The following is a 19,305-nucleotide window of genomic DNA, read 5'->3' as shown; positions in this document are numbered from 1 at the left end:
ACGATAAGTATCATAGAAAGGAAACAGAATCGCCAGCTGCGCAATTCTATCCACTTCTATTCAACAACATTTGCATTCCGCACCCTCAACGTTTTTTCATTCATCAAGAATTCCCGAATAATTTTAGAATCATCAAAATACGCCCTGTCATATTTTTATTTAACGTTCCATCATAAAAGCTGAAAACCTATAAAAGGTACTTTCGCAATATGAATAAATTATAAGGGCATAGTGAAATTTATTTTTTTCCCTAAATAGTAATGCTACTGCAGCAAAATACACCCGAAGGAAAGCTCATAGCCACAACCTCCCTTCCGGCCTTCTCCTTCCCCTTCTCCTCTCTCTATATATATCTCATTCCTTTCTTCCGACCAGTGAATCGATCGCCTCTCTCCTTGTGTTCCGGCCATCGACCGCTGTCATCGATCGGAGCGGAGTCGAGGTAGATAATGAAGGAGGGAGAGGAGTCAGAGGGGAGGAGCAGGCCTGGAATGCGATCGTTGCTGTCGAAGTACGAGATGGGACGGACGCTGGGCGAGGGCAACTTCGGGAAGGTCAAGTACGCGAGGCACGTTGAGACCGGCCGCTCCTTTGCCGTCAAGATCCTCGACCGCAAGCGCATCCAATCGCTCAACCTCGACGACCAGGTTAGTTTCGTTTCGGTCTCGTTTGCTCTAATTAACAGAGAAATTCACTTGTCGCCGTCGTTGATTTCTCCGGGAAACGTGGAAACAGATCAAGAGGGAGATCGGCACCTTGAAGCTTCTCAAGCACCCCAACATCGTCCGCCTGTACGAGGTCCGTTTCTTCGAGTTCCTCCTCCTCGATTTAGAATATTGTTAGTTTTCCTATTCCGTTTTTGAGTTTTTTTTTTAGGTATTTAATGGAGTGATTGAGTCCGATGTGATTCGATAAGTTGATTGTGAGAAGGAGAAGGCAGTTATTTCGCGTGGATAAACATGACCCCAGGAGAATGGCTGTTTTCATATATGTTCTTGGGTTTGGGGGATTTTTTTTTTTTTCACAACAAGTTTTGCTCGCGTGATACGGCGCGGATTGGCTCCCCCTCCCGTCGCCTTTAGTTTGGTTACGACTTACGATCTCTTTTTGTTCATAAAAAGGATGGAATAGACCCAAATTATTGAGGACCCCTTTTAGCGTGGGACCCCAACATCCCCATCCGTCCGGTGCCGACGCGCTGTCCCTGCTATTTTACTCCATCGTCCTCTGTTCAGTGTGTCAGACGCACAGTGCTTCGGCTCAGCCTCTGTAATTGGTGTCACGGACGACCACAATCCTTGGTCCGCTCCATCAGGGGTTATTCATACATGAAATTTCATAGATTTCATCTGTATATAAGGTCCATGAAACCCAATGAGTTGGTCTGGATCTGGACCATATCCAGAGGATCCGTGCTCGTCGCCAGCGGTTATCAGGAGTGCGATTGTCTAGCACTCATTTAATTCTAGAGAATTTTTGTCTGCAGCATTGTTTTGTGTCTTAACTAACAAGGCGGCATTATTTTTTTCGGCAAAATTATTGAGTATTTTTTTTTTTTTTGCTATTTAGTGGTGTCGAATTGTTAAATTTCATAACTTTGTTACCACTAATCTCCGCAACCCACTTATTAAGCGGTGTAGAATATCTTATGGCCCTCTAGATATTACTACAATAAGCAAGGGGTCGAAATCTCGGCAAAGTAAAAAAAAAAAACTACCTTCCTCGCAATGGTCAAGCTTCTTGATTTACCTCCATGTCCATGGGCCGATGGTACTTTAATTTCACTATATATATCAGAAAGTTCTAAGCGAAAAACTGCATCATTGTCAGCGGTGACGAATTTTTGAAAGATACTTTTTATCGTTTAGCTTTTCATGATTTATTTTGGTCACGTGACAGGTGTCCGCTAGCAAAATCAAGATTTACATGGTCCTGGAATACGTAAATGGTGGCGAATTGTTCGACATAATTGTAAGGAACTTCGACTAGTGATTTTATGCTTGTTCTTGCATTTCGAGACGCAGGGTTCCTAAAGTTGGTACCCTCTTCTTGTTGTTTGTTGATCTATTGAAGCCGGCGAAGGGACAGCTTTCCGAAAAGCAAGGACGACATTTTTTTCAACAGTTGATTGATGCGATTAGCTATTGCCATGATATGGGTGTTTACCACAGAGATCTAAAGGTTCAATTACATAACTATGGCGTTTCAAGTTACACCCCAGCATATGATTATAAGATGCAAGCAACCAGATTTTTTCACTTGTTAGATAATGATTCTTGACTCTCTTTTTTTTAAACAGCCGGAAAATGTACTTGTGGATGCAAATAGAAACATAAAGATATCTGATTTCGGTCTCAGTGCTTTACCTCAGCATCTTGGGGTATGCCATTCAATCTTTCAAATGAAAAAACACAGAGCAATCTATCTATTAACATACAATTTGGCTAATATCTTGCCTTGTGCATCAGAATGACGGCTTGTTACACACAACATGCGGAAGCCCAAACTACATTGCTCCTGAGGTACATATTTAACTCATACAATACCTTCCAAGATAAAGATTTAGAACGTGTTTAATTTCTTTGCGAGTCTTAACAGTTCTCATGATCAATGACTAGGTTCTCTCCAACCGAGGTTATGATGGTGCAAGGTCAGATATATGGTCGTGTGGTGTCATTTTATATGTTCTTCTCACTGGTTATCTTCCTTTCGATGATCGAAATCTTGCTGTTCTATATCAGAAGGTAAAGTTTTGAAGGATGAAATGATACAACGGTGAACCAAGTTACTTTTGACTCATTTTAATGTGCCTTGTTTCTTCAGATACTTAGGGGAGATACAAAGATTCCCAACTGGCTCTCTCCTGGTGCTCAAAACATGCTTAGGAGAATTCTCGATCCAAATCCTGTTACTCGGATAAATGTGGCAGGAATCAAGGCAGATGAGTGGTTCAAGCAAGACTATGTACCAGCTGTCCCGAACGATGGCTATGGCGATGAGGAGATACTCTTCCATAACTCTCTTCCAAGTAAAGAGGTAAAAAGAGCAATTTGATGACAAACTATTGTTTTTACGCTATCATGCACTTTCTTTGTAAATTTGTTTTTTGAAAGGAACAAGGCAGGAACATATGCATAATGTGTTACATAAAACTGGTACTGAATTCATAAAAAAGTTGAACTTCAGTAATAATAATAATTATCAAACAGAATGCCACTTAGGTGACACTGATATTAATTAAGATGTATATCAATCTAAAACAGAGAATTGTTAATTGGATGCAGCAAGAGAACTGATTTTTTTTTGTCTGCAGGATAATGTCGCAGATGAAAATGAGACTTCGCCCAGCCATATCAATGCATTTCAGCTGATCGGAATGTCTTCATCACTTGATCTTTCTGGTTTTTTTGAGAAAGAGGTAAGGATGTTAATCAGTACATAGATCGAACTGTGAGAAAGCTATGGTCTAAACTTAAACGAATTTAAAAAAAAAAGGGAAAAAATATTCATTTTCAGGAACAACCAGTTGAAGTTCTCTGGATAATTAACATTCTATTGCCTTGTTTGCGATTACAGGATGTCTCCGAAAGGAAAATCAGATTTACATCAAACTATGCACCTAATGTTTTGTTTGAGCGTATAGTGGACATTGTCACACAAATGGACCTTCAGGTTCTGAAGACACACGACAAAGTTAGTATAACTCCTTGATATTTTTCTCATTGGCATTGCCAAACTTTCATTTCAGAACGAGGAGTTAATGTTCTTGTTCGTTCAGTTGAAAGTCGTTCAGAAGCAGGACTCAAAGAGGCCCAAGAACGTTGGATCACTCTGCGTTTCGATAGAGGTAACTCAATGCATGAGCTTGATGCAGAACTAGTCGATTCCCTAATTCAAAGAATTTTAGTTATCAATTAATGTGGGATGCAGGTGTTCGAGGTCAATCCATCTTTATGTGTTGTAGAATTGATGAAATCACGAGGTGATTCTTCATGGTATAGGAAGGTACTAAATTTACTTCTGGATCAAACTCCGAACTCTGGGATTCAGAACTCCCACTTCAGTGATGGCTTAGTTCAACTTCCCTTGGTTTTCATTCACAGATGGGCTCAAGGTTATCAGAAGAGTTGGGCGTGGGTAAAGACCAGAAGCCATCGGAGAGAGAAATGACAACACCAGAGGAAGCGGAGGTGCCTTCTGCTGCTGCATTGTGACACAGGATAATTTTGAAGTGGGTAGTAGGATTATGAAGTGAATAGGGGTTGTACAGAAGCCTAGGAACTTTATGCATGGGACGATAAATATTTTCAAATGGAAAAAAAAATTGTCAATCAGATTAATAAACTTATAACAAGCAACGTCAATAGCTTCATAGATGTAAAAAAACGCATGAATGTGCCTAAGAGCATCCATATTAACTATCTTGTGAAAAAATTTTATCTTAAATTTCAAATTTTGAATAGGATAGTTAAATATTTTTTACACCAGCTACCCTATCCATTCTCTAAATTTAGATTTGATGAATAATGATTCTCTAAATTTAAGGAATGAAACCACTACCCTAATAATAAAATAATATTTTTTTTAATCTCTCCTTCCACTCAATCTTTTCAATCTCTCTCCTTCCTCTCATTCTATAAATATAATAATAAAAAAAATAATAAAAATAATAAAAAATTAAGGATGATTAAAATTTTAGAATAATTGATGTAGTGTGTAGCGAAAAGTGATTGTCTAAATTTAATAAAGTAAGCCATTTACCTTAAATTTTAGATATAGTAATAAAAAAAACTTGATATGGATGATCTAAGTGCAAGGAATAGTTTGACACGCCTATGCATGACTCAGGCATAGTACTTAATGAAGCATGCTTAAACTCGTGTTTTTTGATATTTACATTTTATTAGAAATATTTTAACAGAAATTACTTGTATATATATTTAAATTGTAAAAATTTATATTTAAAATATTTTATTTTAGTAAGATGAAAGTTTCAGGTGCACCTATGTATTTTTAAGGCCTATGCTCTAAATAATTATGAATAGCTTGTTAATCTACCATAAAAATAATGACACTATTTAGAATTTTTTACTATAATCTATCGCTTACAATAATTCTCTTTTATGTTAAAACCTTGCATGAATTAAGTAGACAGGAGTACAGAAGACGAATTAAGTAGACAGGAGTACAGAAGACTAATAACAGAATGGATATTACACCAATATTTTTTAATGAAAGAATAACAAAAAAGAGGCAGCAATCAGTAGAAGCAATGTCGACGTTTTCACGAGAAAACTAATAAGGATTTTAATACGTTTTCGTGTATCTTTCTTTCTGCAGTGCACGATTGTTAGATTCCTTTATCCTATATAATGAAATCTAATAAAGTTAAAATGGGATGATACCCAATCAAGAGCACTTGTGAAATCAACAGACATACTGATCAGTGTGCCCAGCGCGATGGCAAGCAACAGGATAGTATGTATACCATACTGCGAGAGTTCAATTGAACTCTCTTTCATAAGGCATACCACACGCTCACAGTGCTCAAACCACTCGTTATACTAAACCGCCCACCAAGACCCGCCCACGCTTTTCAAATTTACCTCGTGGCCGATTTGTAGAGTCGGACCATCCACCTCCAAAATTAGTCAGATAGCAAAAGCTAAATAATTGGATTAACAACAACAAAAAAAAAAACCTCGTTGATAGTAAACGCATATCACATAAACATATTTCAGTACAAGGACTCAATGAGTATAACAGCAACTCAACATCTTTGGCATGCCGTTTGCCAATAGCACGCATACAAGCTCATTGTCTTCGACTAATAACATAATCTAGTAGCACATTCAGAAGAATGTGTTTAACCACCAAATTACCTAGCTTTACTTGAAAGCATTTAGCATATTTCTACAAGTTTTTACCGATTAACAGTAAATAACAATATGTAGCAAACTTGTAGAGAATGAGCTGATCTCAGGTGTGCTATCCTAGATTTAACATACAGATAACATGTACTGAAACTGCATTTCGATATTTTTTTTGCATCATCATAGTTTAGGACGGTTATCTCATTTGCCACTCATACCCATATCTGTGTTTTTATCTGCATATGGTAAACTGAAAGATAATGGCTGCCAACCCGATACGTGAGGTACAATCCACTTTTTCACATCAGTTATAGCTTGCAGTATCTGAAGAATTTCACCTAAAGTAAGATGGTTCAGGCATGATTTTTTAATAGCTATTGCTGCTTGATACCTGCACAAGATTATCATTGTTGATAATATAGATGTGAAAACAAAATGAAGCATATCTGCAAAGAAAAGAATGTTACCTGCTTTGTGATGCCGCCACTGAACGGCGTCCTTCTATTGACGATAGAAACTTAAGCACTGCATCCCAAGTAGCCTTTGGATGTTTAGCATAAATATCCATAGTATTAACCCATTTCCAGAGTGTAATGTTTTTTTCTACATATAAAGGCAATTTACCGCCCAACATATGGACCACAACATGTTGATGTTGAATAGCATAATCTAAGGCTGCCTTAATGTCGAAATTCTGGATATTCATTTCACCATACCGAATACAATCAGCTATATTTGCTTCTGTCGGAATCATTTTGTCAACTTCTAAGATATGCAAGGCATTTAAAATAATCTGAACCTCAGAAGTTGGCACAGGGCGCCCTGGGTTATTCGAAAGCCCATCTTGAGACATAAATTTGTTTGTTACTGGTGAAGGTAGAGGTGGAGGTCTGTGCATATATTCAGAACTCCAAGAGCCATTTTTCTCTGGACAAGAACTCATACTTGGCTTGTTTGGGTTTTGTTTATAGGATAGGCCATTTCGATTACCACTGCTGGAATATTCTGAAGCACCAGGCCTAACCACTTCAGATTGGCTAAATGGGCGAATTGATGGATTGAATGGACCATGGGAATAGTATCGCGGGTCATTATAAGAGTTTGAGGTAGCATAGTTGTAACTTGGAGAATTTGCTGACGACAAATTCCCATGTTGATTATTAGGTTGTGGCGGCAGCAAATCACTTGGTTTTAGTGGATCAGGCCCATGCGATTTATGGTTACTAGAAAAGATATTCCCATGTTCTACAGCAAAAACAGGCCTAGGTGCAGTATATTCTGCTACATGGCCATTAGAATATTTTCCTTCTGCTAAATGGCTACTAGAAGAATCAGGACAGTTTCCTTGAAAAAACTCATGAGGAGCTACCTTAAAAGGCATTGATTCAGAAGGGTGACAAGGCGGCATTTGAGTTGATGACTGATAAAAAGGAATAGTATTCTTCAATTGGGAATCATCCTGGAATTCAGGGCTAGGTATAGTTGAGAGAGACACTTGCTCAGGATTTTTCATATTGTTGCTAAATTGTTGGCTACTAATGTAATCTGGAAGACCTGATCTTATTGGAGGCAGATTGACCGCGCTTGGCGTCAAGGTTATAACACTAGTTGACCGGGTAGGATTTGATTGTTTCCTTTGTTTCCATTTTGTGCGATTATCAACTTTAACATTCGCACAAATTCTATGAGTGCCTAGACTTCCTGCTGTAGTGGGATCACTAGGGTATTCAGTCATTCGTTCATGATCAGCAGAACATCGACAATTTATATCTTCACTGACAGGATTACCAATTGACACATTGTTAATATAAGGTGGCACAGCCAATGGTTTCCCACCAGTCACAAGGTCCTTCCAGTTCCAAACACTCTTTGCTGCTGCAACAAGAGTTTGTGATACATTTGGTGGTTGAGCAAGAAGAATGTTGTACCTACGAAAACTAAGTTGGTGGAGAGCATTTGAAAAGTCACGATCACCAGATATTAATAAGTAGTTGGCAGGCGGTGGATTATCAACTGCCCAAAGTAACATGTCAACCAAAATCTTCTTATCGCTTGCATCTTTAACGCCTGTGTTACGGAGACGAGGATAAATATACAAATGATTGTAAACAAACCTTCTGAAACAACTCTATACTATTCAAGAAATAAGATCTCTCCAAAGAAGAAAAGCAGACTACATAGACAAGTGATATATTAAAATTAATGCACACTAATCAAAATAAGATTGTAACATGGAAAATCTAGATTTATATCAAATTGTAACTTCCACTAGTTTATGTAATTACATTTTGTGTCTCCCTTCTCCATGTAACTAAGTTCCCACCTACAAACAGACCGTCTATCATCAAAAACTCCAGCTTAATTTTAGAAGCATCTATATATATCTTTACATTTTAGTAGTTTGTATTTTTAGATAATAGAATTCCCTTTCCAGGAACTAATTTTTCAACAATAACAACAATAATCAAGCCATATCCTACTAGGTGGAGTCTGTTATAGGGATCATTCTACGTCATAGGACTCTTCCCCTACTATATCATTAACCAAGTCATATCCCACTAGGTGGAGTCTGTTATATGGACCATTCTACGTCATTGGGCTCTATCCCCTACTTCTATTATCATCTATATTTAACTAAATTTTATATTGCTTTATTGTTACTAGTCAAGTATTTTTTTTATCTTCATTTTCCTCGTTTGATGTGCATATTTATCATAGTTTCGCATAATCTAACTAGAGCATTTATCGATCGTCTAAGTACACATTTGTATAATCTTAAACATGTTTCTTAGAGATTGCCCTCAATTGATGCAACTTCGACTCAAATGTTTTCATTTTTTGTCTTGTCGATCCTCGTATCTCCACATATTCACCTTAACATCCTCATCTCTACAAGTCTCATCTTCGGCTCATGTACTCGAGTGATAGCTCAATATTTAACTTTATATAACATAGCAAGTCTTCACTCTACTGAGCCTACCTTGAACTTCAGTGTTTCCCACCAAAATTCAAGTTTATCATTTACTTCTTCACGTGTCTCATCTAACAAAACAATATCTACAAACAACATGCATCATAGTACCGTATCTTGGATGTGTCCAGTAAGTTAGTCTATGATTAGTGTAAAAAGATAAGAACTTAGAGTTGATCATTGATGTAGCTCTCTTTTTATGGGAAACACTTCGGTTAATCTACCTGAAATCTTCGCTCTTGTCGTTACATCCTCATACATATTCATGATTAGTTCAATATATGTTACACTAACACCTCTCTTTTCTAGAATTCTTCATATAATTTCTCTTGGAACTCTATCATAAGTTGTTTCTAAGTCAACTAATATAATGTATAGATCTTGCTTTTGTTCCCGATACTTTTCAGTTGAGAAGATGTATAACTTTTATTGTCGACCTTCCAGACATGAATCCAAATTGATTTTCGATCACCATGATCTCCTTCCTTAATCATTTTTTATTACTCTTTCCCAAAGTTTCTTGGTACGACTCATTAATTTAATATCCCTATAATTTGCACAATGTTGTACGTCTCCTTTATTTTTATATAAGAGAACTAGAATACTTACCCTTCATTAATCAGATTTTTTTCGTTTTCAATATCAAATTAAATAACTTTGTAAGTCATTCAATATCTTATTTCCCTAGACACTTTCATATCTCTATTGAAATATCATCTGTATTGGAATATCATCTGCTCCAGCTACTTTTCCATTTTGCATCCTATTTAAAGATTATACTACTTTTAATAATTACCCAAGTTAAATTGGTTAACTAAACCTTCATTAAATTATGATGACAATAGCCTCAACCACCACTCTTGTATTTGCTCTCATTTACTAGTACCTACATCTTATTTGGACAAGATTTCTTGTCTTCCTCTCTCTCGCTTTAACTATACTATAAATGTCTTTTTCCCCCTTCTTTTGTATCTAATTTCCGATATAAGTGTTCCAAAGTTCAATTTTTTACTTCATTCATTGCTTTCTTAGTTTCTTTCTTGACTACTGTATTTGTTTTTAAGTATTCCTCGATTTTACAAAGATATAATGCTTTAGAAGTTAATAGTTTTTATTTCACTTTCCCTGTACTTTCTCATTTTACCACTAAGATTCTTTACTTAGTGATGCATATACCTTTGACTCACCGAGTACACTTTGGCTACTATTTTCAACTTTGATACTATCTTATCCTATGTCGTATTCGAGTCGTCGTATATTTCTCTTAATAATTGTACTCCTACTCGCTCCTTAAATATGTTTTGCTTCTCATTCTTTAACTTCCACCACTTAATTATAAAAGTCATGCATATTTTTCTTCTATTAATACTATGTTTAAACACTACTAACTTATGTTGTGTAGTTAAGTTTTCTCCGAAGATAACCTTATAATTTTGGCAAATCTTTCTGTCCTTCTTTCTAACCATAAAAAAATCAAGTTGCAATTTATATTATGTTCTTTTCTTTTCTTAAAAAATATATTAGCTATTATAAGGTCATCTGCTATCACAAAATCTAATATAATTAATTTTCCTTCTTCATTTCTTGTTCAAAATCTATGACTCTCATGCACCCTATCATGTTCCTATTTTTTCACTCTGGCATGTCCATTTAGATCTCTTATTAAAATCATTTCATTCGGCGAAAAATTTTGTAATACCTCATCTAGGTGATCCCAAAACTTAGATTTGGTGTCTGCATCTAATCATATTTGAGGTGCATATATGTTAATTACGTTAATAATTTTCATCGTCACTACTATTTTGAGAGCTATAATCTTATCCCTTTTCTAACTACTCGTATAACTTCATCTTTTAACGAACTATTTACAATAATACCTACTTTATTTCTTATTTTACTCCTACCTTTATACTATAACTTACCTCTATTGTTTTTATCAATGAGCGTTCACATGTCCATGTTCCAAATCTTAGACAATTAATTTTCCTATAATATTTGATCTTATATAACCTCTGGTATGAGAACTCTTGTATATTGTTATGTAGTGGCCCTTACTGATACGTTACAATCAATCTTGCAACAAGAACTTTTGCATATTTAATACTACACCCGAATTTTCATAGAGATGTAACAGTCCTTGCCCTACAACACGTTCCTTCCGGAGAACAACCTAACATTTGCGTAATAGTTTGATGGATCCATTCATTGAACATTTACGTGAATTCAACATTAACTTGCAACCTAATGCAACCCTCACGCTTTCTCATCCAGGCTTGGGACCAGCCATGACGGACTTTCGAAGAACTAATTTTAGATATCTCAAAATTTGAAGGACAACATTCATATTTCATATGTTGTTCGCCAGTATTATGCATAAACTGACACAATATTTAAAGTATAGGCAAGATTTAGTTTTGTGCGAGTTAAGTACATAATCTTCCAATATCTCTTCCTGTCCATGGATGTCCAGTAGTTCCTGGTTTGTCTTAGTACACAATTTTAGATCCTCTTCCACTAAAGTATCAGATTGACATACTGGCTTCATGTAATAGATCAAGGCATACTTTTTTAAGATAAGAAAACCCCTTTACTTGATCGAGATACTTCAATTTTCAAAAAATATTTTAAAAGCACTGAGTCTTTCATTCCGAATTCCTTAGACAAATATGACTGCAAATCTTTCATTTTTCCTGGATTGTTGCCTATGATGTTCACATCATCCACATATATAATGAGTGCAGTAATTTTTTCCATGTCATTTTAAAAAATAATAATAATAATAATATGTGATCTAAATTACTTTGTTTGTAACCAAAGATTGTCATAGATTTGGAAAAGCGTCCAAACCAGGCTAACATTTTATTGTAGTCAATTTCATTGGTTTGGTTAGTCTTATGGCATCCAACTCAGTAGATCATGAAAAATCATAATGGAAGCTTCTGGAAACTCAATGTAAGTAATAGATCGTATGACCTCACAACAAACTAAAGAATAACACTCTTCCAAACATAGAAGTGGGTCATGCCATAAAATTTCTCATAAATGATGATAAAAATATTTATCTAATTCAGAATAAAATATATGTACTCAAGTTCACTAAAAGGCCTATCATACGTTGGATCATCGAAATCCTTTATGGCTACTTTATAACAATAATTTAGTTACCAAAAAATTTCTAGTAGTTCCCATAATATATATACTAAGAGCTCCCAATATTATACTGAGAGGGGTTAGGCACCTTATTTGACTAAGAAGGCTTTCTGATGCAAAGAATAATATGCATCTCATTATTACCATCACAAAAAGCTTGAATACTCTAGATTTTATGAGCAATGGGTATATGAAAATAATGCTTCATGATGTCAGGAGCCAGATATCAGAAGTCAATGTTTTATCTTTTGATTTACCATCTTTTACCTCTCTTTTCCAACGCAACAGGTGGAGCACTTTTATCCATGATGTAGGTTAGTTTTTCTCACCCAACAATATGCATCTTTATCAATCGAGACTACACATTGTAAATTTTTTCAATAAGTAAACGCCTACGGCCTACATTAACTAATTTTTTTTAATTATGTTTCTTTCCTTTTTTGTTTTTTTCCTCCATTTTTAATCAGTAACAGACACACCATGATATTATCTTTTTTAGAGGGTGTTTTGTATAGAAAGCTTGCAACTATAATGACTTGGCATTGTAGTGGATCTTGGCACTAAAGGATGAGGCTTAGATTACGTTTGGTTGGGTGTAATGTAATGGAGCTTGTAATGTAATTAAATTTGTAATGTAATGTAATGTAATCTTGATTACATTACTACGTTTGGTAATATAATGTATGTAATCTTTGATTACAAGGATGATTACATTCTTTTGTTTGGTGTCCATTATTTTTTATAAGGAATGTAATTCATATTATTATAAAATGACAAAAATATCCTGCGACTTTTACCGACGGGTCGAAGCTTGCGGCAGCCACTGGCAGCGGCCAGCAGCGGCCGACGACCGACTAGGGGTATATTCGACATTCAAATTTTAGTTAATTAGTGACCTCGTAATGTAATCGGATTACATAGTATTTACTTTGTAATCCAAATTACAAAACATCACTACCTTTTGTAATCGAGATTACATTACATTACAAGCTTAAAGTTAAATCAAACAAAATAATCAGCCTTGTAATGTAATCTTGATTACATTACAAGGCAGATTACACCCTACCAAACGTAGCCTTAGTGTTGGCAGACGCAATTGCCTCTTCTTGAGGAAGGAGCAGGCGATGCAAGAAGCAATGAGTCCTTGTCAATCCTACAATTCAAGCTCAATCAACTTATTCATCTTCACCATAGGAGGGAACGGCATTGACTGCATTGAAAGACCAGCAATAGCAATATTGGTCAATGGCATAAATTTTGTAGAGTGAAGGACTCCAGTGAAGCGACAGAGATGATTCAGACCACTTGGCACAATAGCGACCAATTGGTTTGTTTAGGAGTCGTCACCAACCCCCTTTTATGATAGAAAGTCATTGGTGATGGCAAATTGGTGTGGCAACACGATGGCAGAAGGAAGCATAGCTTCTTAGGGCAGTAAGGGAGAACATTAATTATGTTATCTCTGAATGAAAGGTAGAAGTGACCGTATTAAATTTGATGTAGGAATAAAAAAAAGTACCTACTTTTCCAATATTTGAAGGAAGGTAAAGATGCAGGGCGGAGGCAGCAATTCAATATTTGAAAAAGAAATTTAAAAGAAGGTATTAATTAATCTGTGGTGTGATCTATTGGTAAACAAACAGAGAATAAAGAAATTGCAGTATGGAATCCGTTGGACCAGAAAATTGACAAAGAAAATGGGAGAAGAGAGAATAGAAGACCAACCAACAAAATTGATAGGATTTGAAGAGGGAGGAAAATTTTGGCTATGATACCATGAAAATCAGAAGGACGAGTTAGTATTTTTTGTTGTTATACATCTTGACTGATCAAATAGTAGAGCCCCCATCGGTGTAGTGCAATTGGTAAAACACTCAAAGGACCAATAAAGAGACCCATGGTTCAAATCCCAATAGGGACGAATATGATGGAGGTCGGCTCCAAGTGTGCATAAGTTGTGCTTCGGATTTACCTAGTAAGTGAATTGGCCGTAGGTCGTCTATATATATATATATATATATAGTCCCCAAATGGCTCCCTAGAAATCTACCTATACAATCATCTACACAAGTTAATAAAATCAATTGTCAATCTTCTATACAAGACATGTTGACGGATGACTCATATTTGGATGAAAGTTAATGCGATGGATGTTAAGATTTTTCGTAATAAAATTTTGTTACAATTTTATATAACAGAATTCTATTACAGTTTTTTATAACAAAATTCTGTTGCAATTTTTCATAACAAAATTCTATTACGATTTTACCGGATTTGAGGTTTATGTACTAGTTATAGGGATCATTGTAAACCTATTGTATCTCTTGAGTAAAAAGAATTCTAATAAAACTTCGGTCGTTTTTGTAGAGTAGACACACTGCCAACCACGGTAACTCTTCTTCTTTCTCTTCTTCTTTCTCTTCTTCTTTCTCTTCTTCTTCTACTTTCTCATGTTTGCTCCTTTTTTGTGCGTCTTTGCCTCGTTATTCCGCGCGATCTCTTTCTCTCTTCCTCTTCTGCTACATTAGAGGTTGAGAGGTGTTGCCCCCTCCTTACGCAACAATTGGTATCATAGCTATAGGTTTTGGCAGATTTCTTCAATATGTCGAGGACGACTTCTGCGAAGTTCGATATGGTGACGGAACTGGGTACTTCAGATTATGGCAAAGAAGGGTCAAGGATTTGTTGGTGCAACAAGGTATGGTGAAGGCGCTAGGAGAAAGGGAACCGGAAAGCATAGAGAGATCAAATTGGGAAGAACTTCAGGTGAAGGCAATGACAATAATCAGGCTTTGTCTTACAGATGATGTGATGTACCGTGTCATGGACGAAAAATCACCAGTGATAGTTTGGCAAAAGCTGGAAAGTCGGTATATTGACAAACAAGATGTGTCTTAAGTAGAAATTATTCAGGCTGAAGGAACCGATCTGAGCTAGCACATCAACGTATTTAACCAGATTGTAAGTAATATGAGGCGGGTTGATGTGAAGATCGAAGATGAAGACAAGGCGTTGATGTTGTTGAATTCTCTACCTTCATCTCCTACGTACGAGAATTTAGTTACTACTTTGATGTGGGGTAAGGAAACTCTCAAATTGGAGGAGATCATAGGTGCGTTGCTAAGTTTTCACCAATGGAAGAAAATAAGCGATGAAGTTTTTAGGGAGAAAGACTTATGATAAATAGCAACCAAGAGCATGGTAGGAGCAAATCTCAACATGGATCGGGTAACAACAACAAGGCTCGTTCTAAGTCGAGAAGGAAGAAGGTGATCACGTGCTACAAATGTGGAGGCAAAGATCATATTAAGAGAGATTGTCCAGAAATAAAGAAACATGTTGCAGAAAACAAAGGTAGTTCGGCAAAGTCAGCAAAAATAGTTGCAGAGGAAAATTCATAGAGCGGTGATGGAGATATATTATCAATTATGCCGAGTTCGGAGCAGCTGGCGGATGTATGAATTTTAGATTCTACATATTCATATCACATGACTCCAAACAAGGATTGGTTTGACATCTATAGGGTAGTGGATTCTAGTTCAGTATTGATGGAAAACGATACGTTATGCAAAGTTATCGGTAGAGGAAATGTCAAAATCAAGATGTTTGATGGTGTGATCAGAACCCTATGTGATGTCAGATATATACCAAATCTAAGGAAAAACTTAATCTCGCTAGGGCATACTAGATGATATTGGTTGTAGTTACAAATCAATGAGCGGAATGATAAAAGTCAGCAAGGGAGCTCTAACGGTAATGAAATGACAAAAGTTAGCAAAGAATATCTATAAATTAATAGGGACTACAGTTGTAGATGAAGTTGTCTCGGTAGAATCTGAATCTGATAGTATTGTCTTATGGCATATGCGGCTAGAGCATATGGGTGAATGTGGAATGCAAAAACTTCACATGAGAGATTTGTTAAAGGGTGTCAAGACGTGCAAGCTTGAATTCTACAAATTCTGTGTTCTTGGAAAATAAAGCAAAATGCAAATCAAGACGGCAACAAATAAGACGGAGGGGATTCTGTACTACATGCATACAGATCTCTAGGATCAACTAGTGTAGCATCATGTGGAGGACACTTGTATTTTGTGAGTTTTACTAATGATTACTCACGAAAGGTCTGAGTATACTTTTATGCGTCACAAGTCGGAAACTTTCACAAAGTTTAAACTATGGAAAACTTAAGTGGAGAATCAGACCGGAAGGAAGATCAAATTTTGTGAGCAACATCAGATAATGAGACATTTTTCGATTCGCAAGACACCTCAACAAAACGAGGTAGCGGAAAGATTGAACAAGACTATCATTGAGAAGACAAGATGTCTCAGGCTAAATGCAAAGCTAGAAAAGAATTTCTGGGCGGAAGCAGTTAACAGGGCATATTATCTCATTAATAAATCACCAAGGGCGGCACTAGAAGGCAAAGTATCAGAGAAAGTATGAACAGAAAATTAAGTAGATTACTCTCATCTTCGAGTTTTGGATGTCCAGCTTATATGCACATATCTAGTGAGGAAAAATCAAAGTTGGATGCGAAGTCAAAGCAGTGCATTTTTCTGGAGTGTCAGAAAGGAGTCAAAGGCTTCAAGCTTTGGGATCCTAAGGTAAACAAGGTGATGATTAGCAGAGATGTAATGTTTGACTAGAAGGCTATGCTACAACGTACTCAGGAAGAAGGAAAGGAAACACCATAAAGCAATATGGAGAAAGATGTCGTGTAGGTGGAGCTACAAACTCATGACTCTGATGATTCCAACTTAGAGCACACATTATAGCTGGTGGCAGAGCGAGACAAGTTGTAAAGCCACCCACCATATACGGATTTGAAAACTTAGTATCTTATGAATTTATCACTAGTAGCGGAAATCCTACGTCTTTTCAGGAGGCGATACACAGCTGTGAGAAGGACAAGTGAACGGATGTTATGGCAGAGGAGATAGAGTCATTGCATAAGAACCAAACATTGGATCTAGTGGAACTTCCTGAAGGAAAGAAAGTTATAGGGTGCAAGTAGATATTCAAGAAAAAAGAAGCAATGTGGGAGAAGAAGTGAAGTTCAAGGGTCGGTTAGTGGCAAAGGGCATTCACAGAAAAAATATATTAACTATGAAAATTTTTTCTCTCCAATAGTAAGACATACGTCAATTAGAGCGGTGTTGGCTTTGGTGGAACATTACGATTTGCAGTTGGAGCAAATGGATGTGAAGACGGCATTTCTTCATGGAAATTTGGAGAAGCAGATTTTTATGTCACAACCTGAGGGATTTAGTCTGACAAGAGCAGTTGGTTTGTAAGTTGAAGAAATCGCTCTATGGATTAAAGAAATCTTCTAGGCAATGGTATAAACGTTTTTATTCATACATGATTCAAAATGGATATAGGAGATGTGAGTATGATTACTGCATATATGTGAAGAGCCTTGAAGATGAAGTACTGGTTTTCTTACTACTATGCGCAGATGACATGCTTATTGTTACGAAGAAGATGAAAGAGATCGACAAATTGAAGAGGCTACTTAGCAAGGAATTTAACACGAAAGATTTAAAAGAAGCCAAGAAGATTCTTGAGATGGAGATTCACTGGGATAGAGCTGCAGGGAGATTATAGTTGTCTCAACGTAGCTATGTGGAGAAGGTGTTGGATAGGTTCAACATGAAGAATGCAAAGCCGGTGAGCAAACACCTGGTGCATCACTTCAAGTTATCAGTATACAGTGTCCAAAAATGGATGACGAGATCCAAGAGATGTCAAAGGTTCCTTATGTCAATGTAGTTGGTTGTGTATCATGCGAGAACCAAGCACATTGATGTACGGTTTCACAAGATCATAGAGTTGATTACTTCCGAAGAAATTCAACTTGAGAATGTTCACACTGTAGACAATGCTACAGACATGCTGACAATGTTGTAGACATGCTGACCACAGAGAAGTTCAAGCATTGCTTGAACTTGATCCATATCTCTAGATGCTAGAGGAAACCTAGATCAGAGATCCAGGTGGAGTTTTATTCAAATACTCGTGTTCTTCGAAGGGGTGAATATTCGCCAAGGTGAAAAAGTTAACGGATGGCTCATATTTGGATGAAGATCAATGCGATGGATGTCATGGAAAAAAAAATCTGTTAAGATTTTTCGTAATAAAATTCTATTACGATTTTATATAACAGAATTCTGTTACGGCTTTTCATAACAGAATTTTTGTTAAGATTTTTCATAACAAAATTCTGTTATGATTTTACCGGGTCTGAGATTTATGCACTATTTATATAGATCATTGTAAACCTATTGTACAATCATGAGAATCATTGAATGTGATTCTCTTGAGTAGAGAGAATTCTAATAAAGCTTCGGTTGTTTTTGTAAAGTAGGCACGCTACCAAAACACTTTAACTCTTCTTCTTTCTCTTCTTCTTCTCCTTCCTCGCATTTGCTCCTTTCTTGTGCGTCTTTGCCTCGTTGCTCCGTGCGATCTTTTTCTCTCTTCCTCTTCTTCCGCGTTGGAGATTGAGAAGTGTTGCCCCTTCTTCGTGCAACAAGACAAAAGAACTAATTTGCAATAAAATCAATTGGCAAGTTTTACCAAATCGTTGATTATCTCAGCACCTCGTCATGATGATTACTTTAGTCATCTGGCAATCTTTGCCGCATTCTTGTTTAGGTCTTGTTACTTTCTAGCCAGCAGGGATTAACGAAGAACAAGCATGAAGTATTAAGAAGTTCCCAGACAATCAAAGCATATATGAAAAACAACAAAAGAGTTGATAACTCAATAATGAAACCCCAAAAATTAAAGATAAAATTAAGGCCTTACCATAGGATAGAACAAAACAGGCAATTTGGGCACACTTTAGGGCAGAAAAAGAAGATCCACAAACCACAACGTCGAGAAAATTATGGTTTACCATAGAAAGTAAAGCATCAAGAAATTTTACCGGCGGGGACGTGGTTAAGCGCGATGCCGGTGCTATTGAGCGCTTGTTGCACGGACTGGGGTATCTTGTTCGTGTCTCCGAAGGCGGAGATCGAGACGGGGCCGCGGTATCCCAACGCCGCCAGCGCCGAGCTAATGTTCTGGGCAATCAGGTGCGAGTCGCATACCTTCGGGACTTGGCAGTTCTCGATATCCCACCACACCGACGTCTTCACCGTCGCATAGTCATCCTCCAAAGCCAGGCCCACCGCTACCGATCCTCTGCCCCCTCCCATCGCATATCCTCCCTTCTCTACAACTAGGGTACCAGCGGGGATCAACGGATTGCGGCGGCCATCCCCTCCCTCCCTCTCCTTCCCCCTCCCTCCCTCGTCG

General features: G+C 36.9%; 2 protein-coding genes across 2 annotated transcripts; one reads left to right on the top strand and one right to left on the bottom strand.

Moving 5' to 3' along the window:
• Nucleotides 1-286: 286 nt before the first annotated feature.
• LOC122038790 (CBL-interacting protein kinase 1-like) lies at nucleotides 287-4,354 on the top strand. Its single transcript, XM_042598732.1, has 13 exons — nucleotides 287-647; nucleotides 736-798; nucleotides 1,900-1,971; nucleotides 2,074-2,181; nucleotides 2,300-2,380; nucleotides 2,469-2,522; nucleotides 2,619-2,744; nucleotides 2,824-3,036; nucleotides 3,314-3,418; nucleotides 3,577-3,693; nucleotides 3,779-3,847; nucleotides 3,931-4,005; nucleotides 4,104-4,354. The coding sequence occupies exons 1-13, from the start codon at nucleotides 450-452 to the stop codon at nucleotides 4,212-4,214; spliced, it is 1,392 nt and encodes a 463-aa protein (XP_042454666.1). The 5' UTR covers nucleotides 287-449; the 3' UTR covers nucleotides 4,215-4,354.
• A 1,351-nt stretch (nucleotides 4,355-5,705) lies between these two features.
• LOC122038789 lies at nucleotides 5,706-19,305 on the bottom strand. Its single transcript, XM_042598730.1, has 3 exons — nucleotides 18,932-19,305; nucleotides 6,341-7,940; nucleotides 5,706-6,264 (listed from the first exon to the last, which is right to left on the bottom strand). The coding sequence occupies exons 1-3, from the start codon at nucleotides 19,203-19,205 to the stop codon at nucleotides 6,075-6,077; spliced, it is 2,064 nt and encodes a 687-aa protein (XP_042454664.1). The 5' UTR covers nucleotides 19,206-19,305; the 3' UTR covers nucleotides 5,706-6,074.

Source organism: Zingiber officinale, chromosome 1A (assembly GCF_018446385.1).
Source record: "Zingiber officinale cultivar Zhangliang chromosome 1A, Zo_v1.1, whole genome shotgun sequence".
NCBI lineage: Eukaryota > Viridiplantae > Streptophyta > Magnoliopsida > Zingiberales > Zingiberaceae > Zingiber > Zingiber officinale.
This window is presented reverse-complemented; position numbering and strand designations above follow the sequence as displayed.

Bases quoted from the DNA above. Each gene is read 5' to 3' on its own strand.
- LOC122038790 (XM_042598732.1), top strand. From the start codon at position 450: ATGAAGGAGGGAGAGGAGTCAGAGGGGAGGAGCAGGCCTGGAATGCGA. The intron at 2,381-2,468 runs GTATGCCATTCA...CTTGTGCATCAG, and splicing joins CTTTACCTCAGCATCTTGGG to AATGACGGCTTGTTACACAC. The intron at 2,523-2,618 runs GTACATATTTAA...ATCAATGACTAG, and splicing joins CAAACTACATTGCTCCTGAG to GTTCTCTCCAACCGAGGTTA.
- LOC122038789 (XM_042598730.1), bottom strand. From the start codon at position 19,205: ATGGGAGGGGGCAGAGGATCGGTAGCGGTGGGCCTGGCTTTGGAGGAT. The intron at 7,941-18,931 runs GTAAAATTTCTT...TCCGTAACACAG, and splicing joins GCTTAACCACGTCCCCGCCG to GCGTTAAAGATGCAAGCGAT. The intron at 6,265-6,340 runs GTAACATTCTTT...AATCTTGTGCAG, and splicing joins GTGGCGGCATCACAAAGCAG to GTATCAAGCAGCAATAGCTA.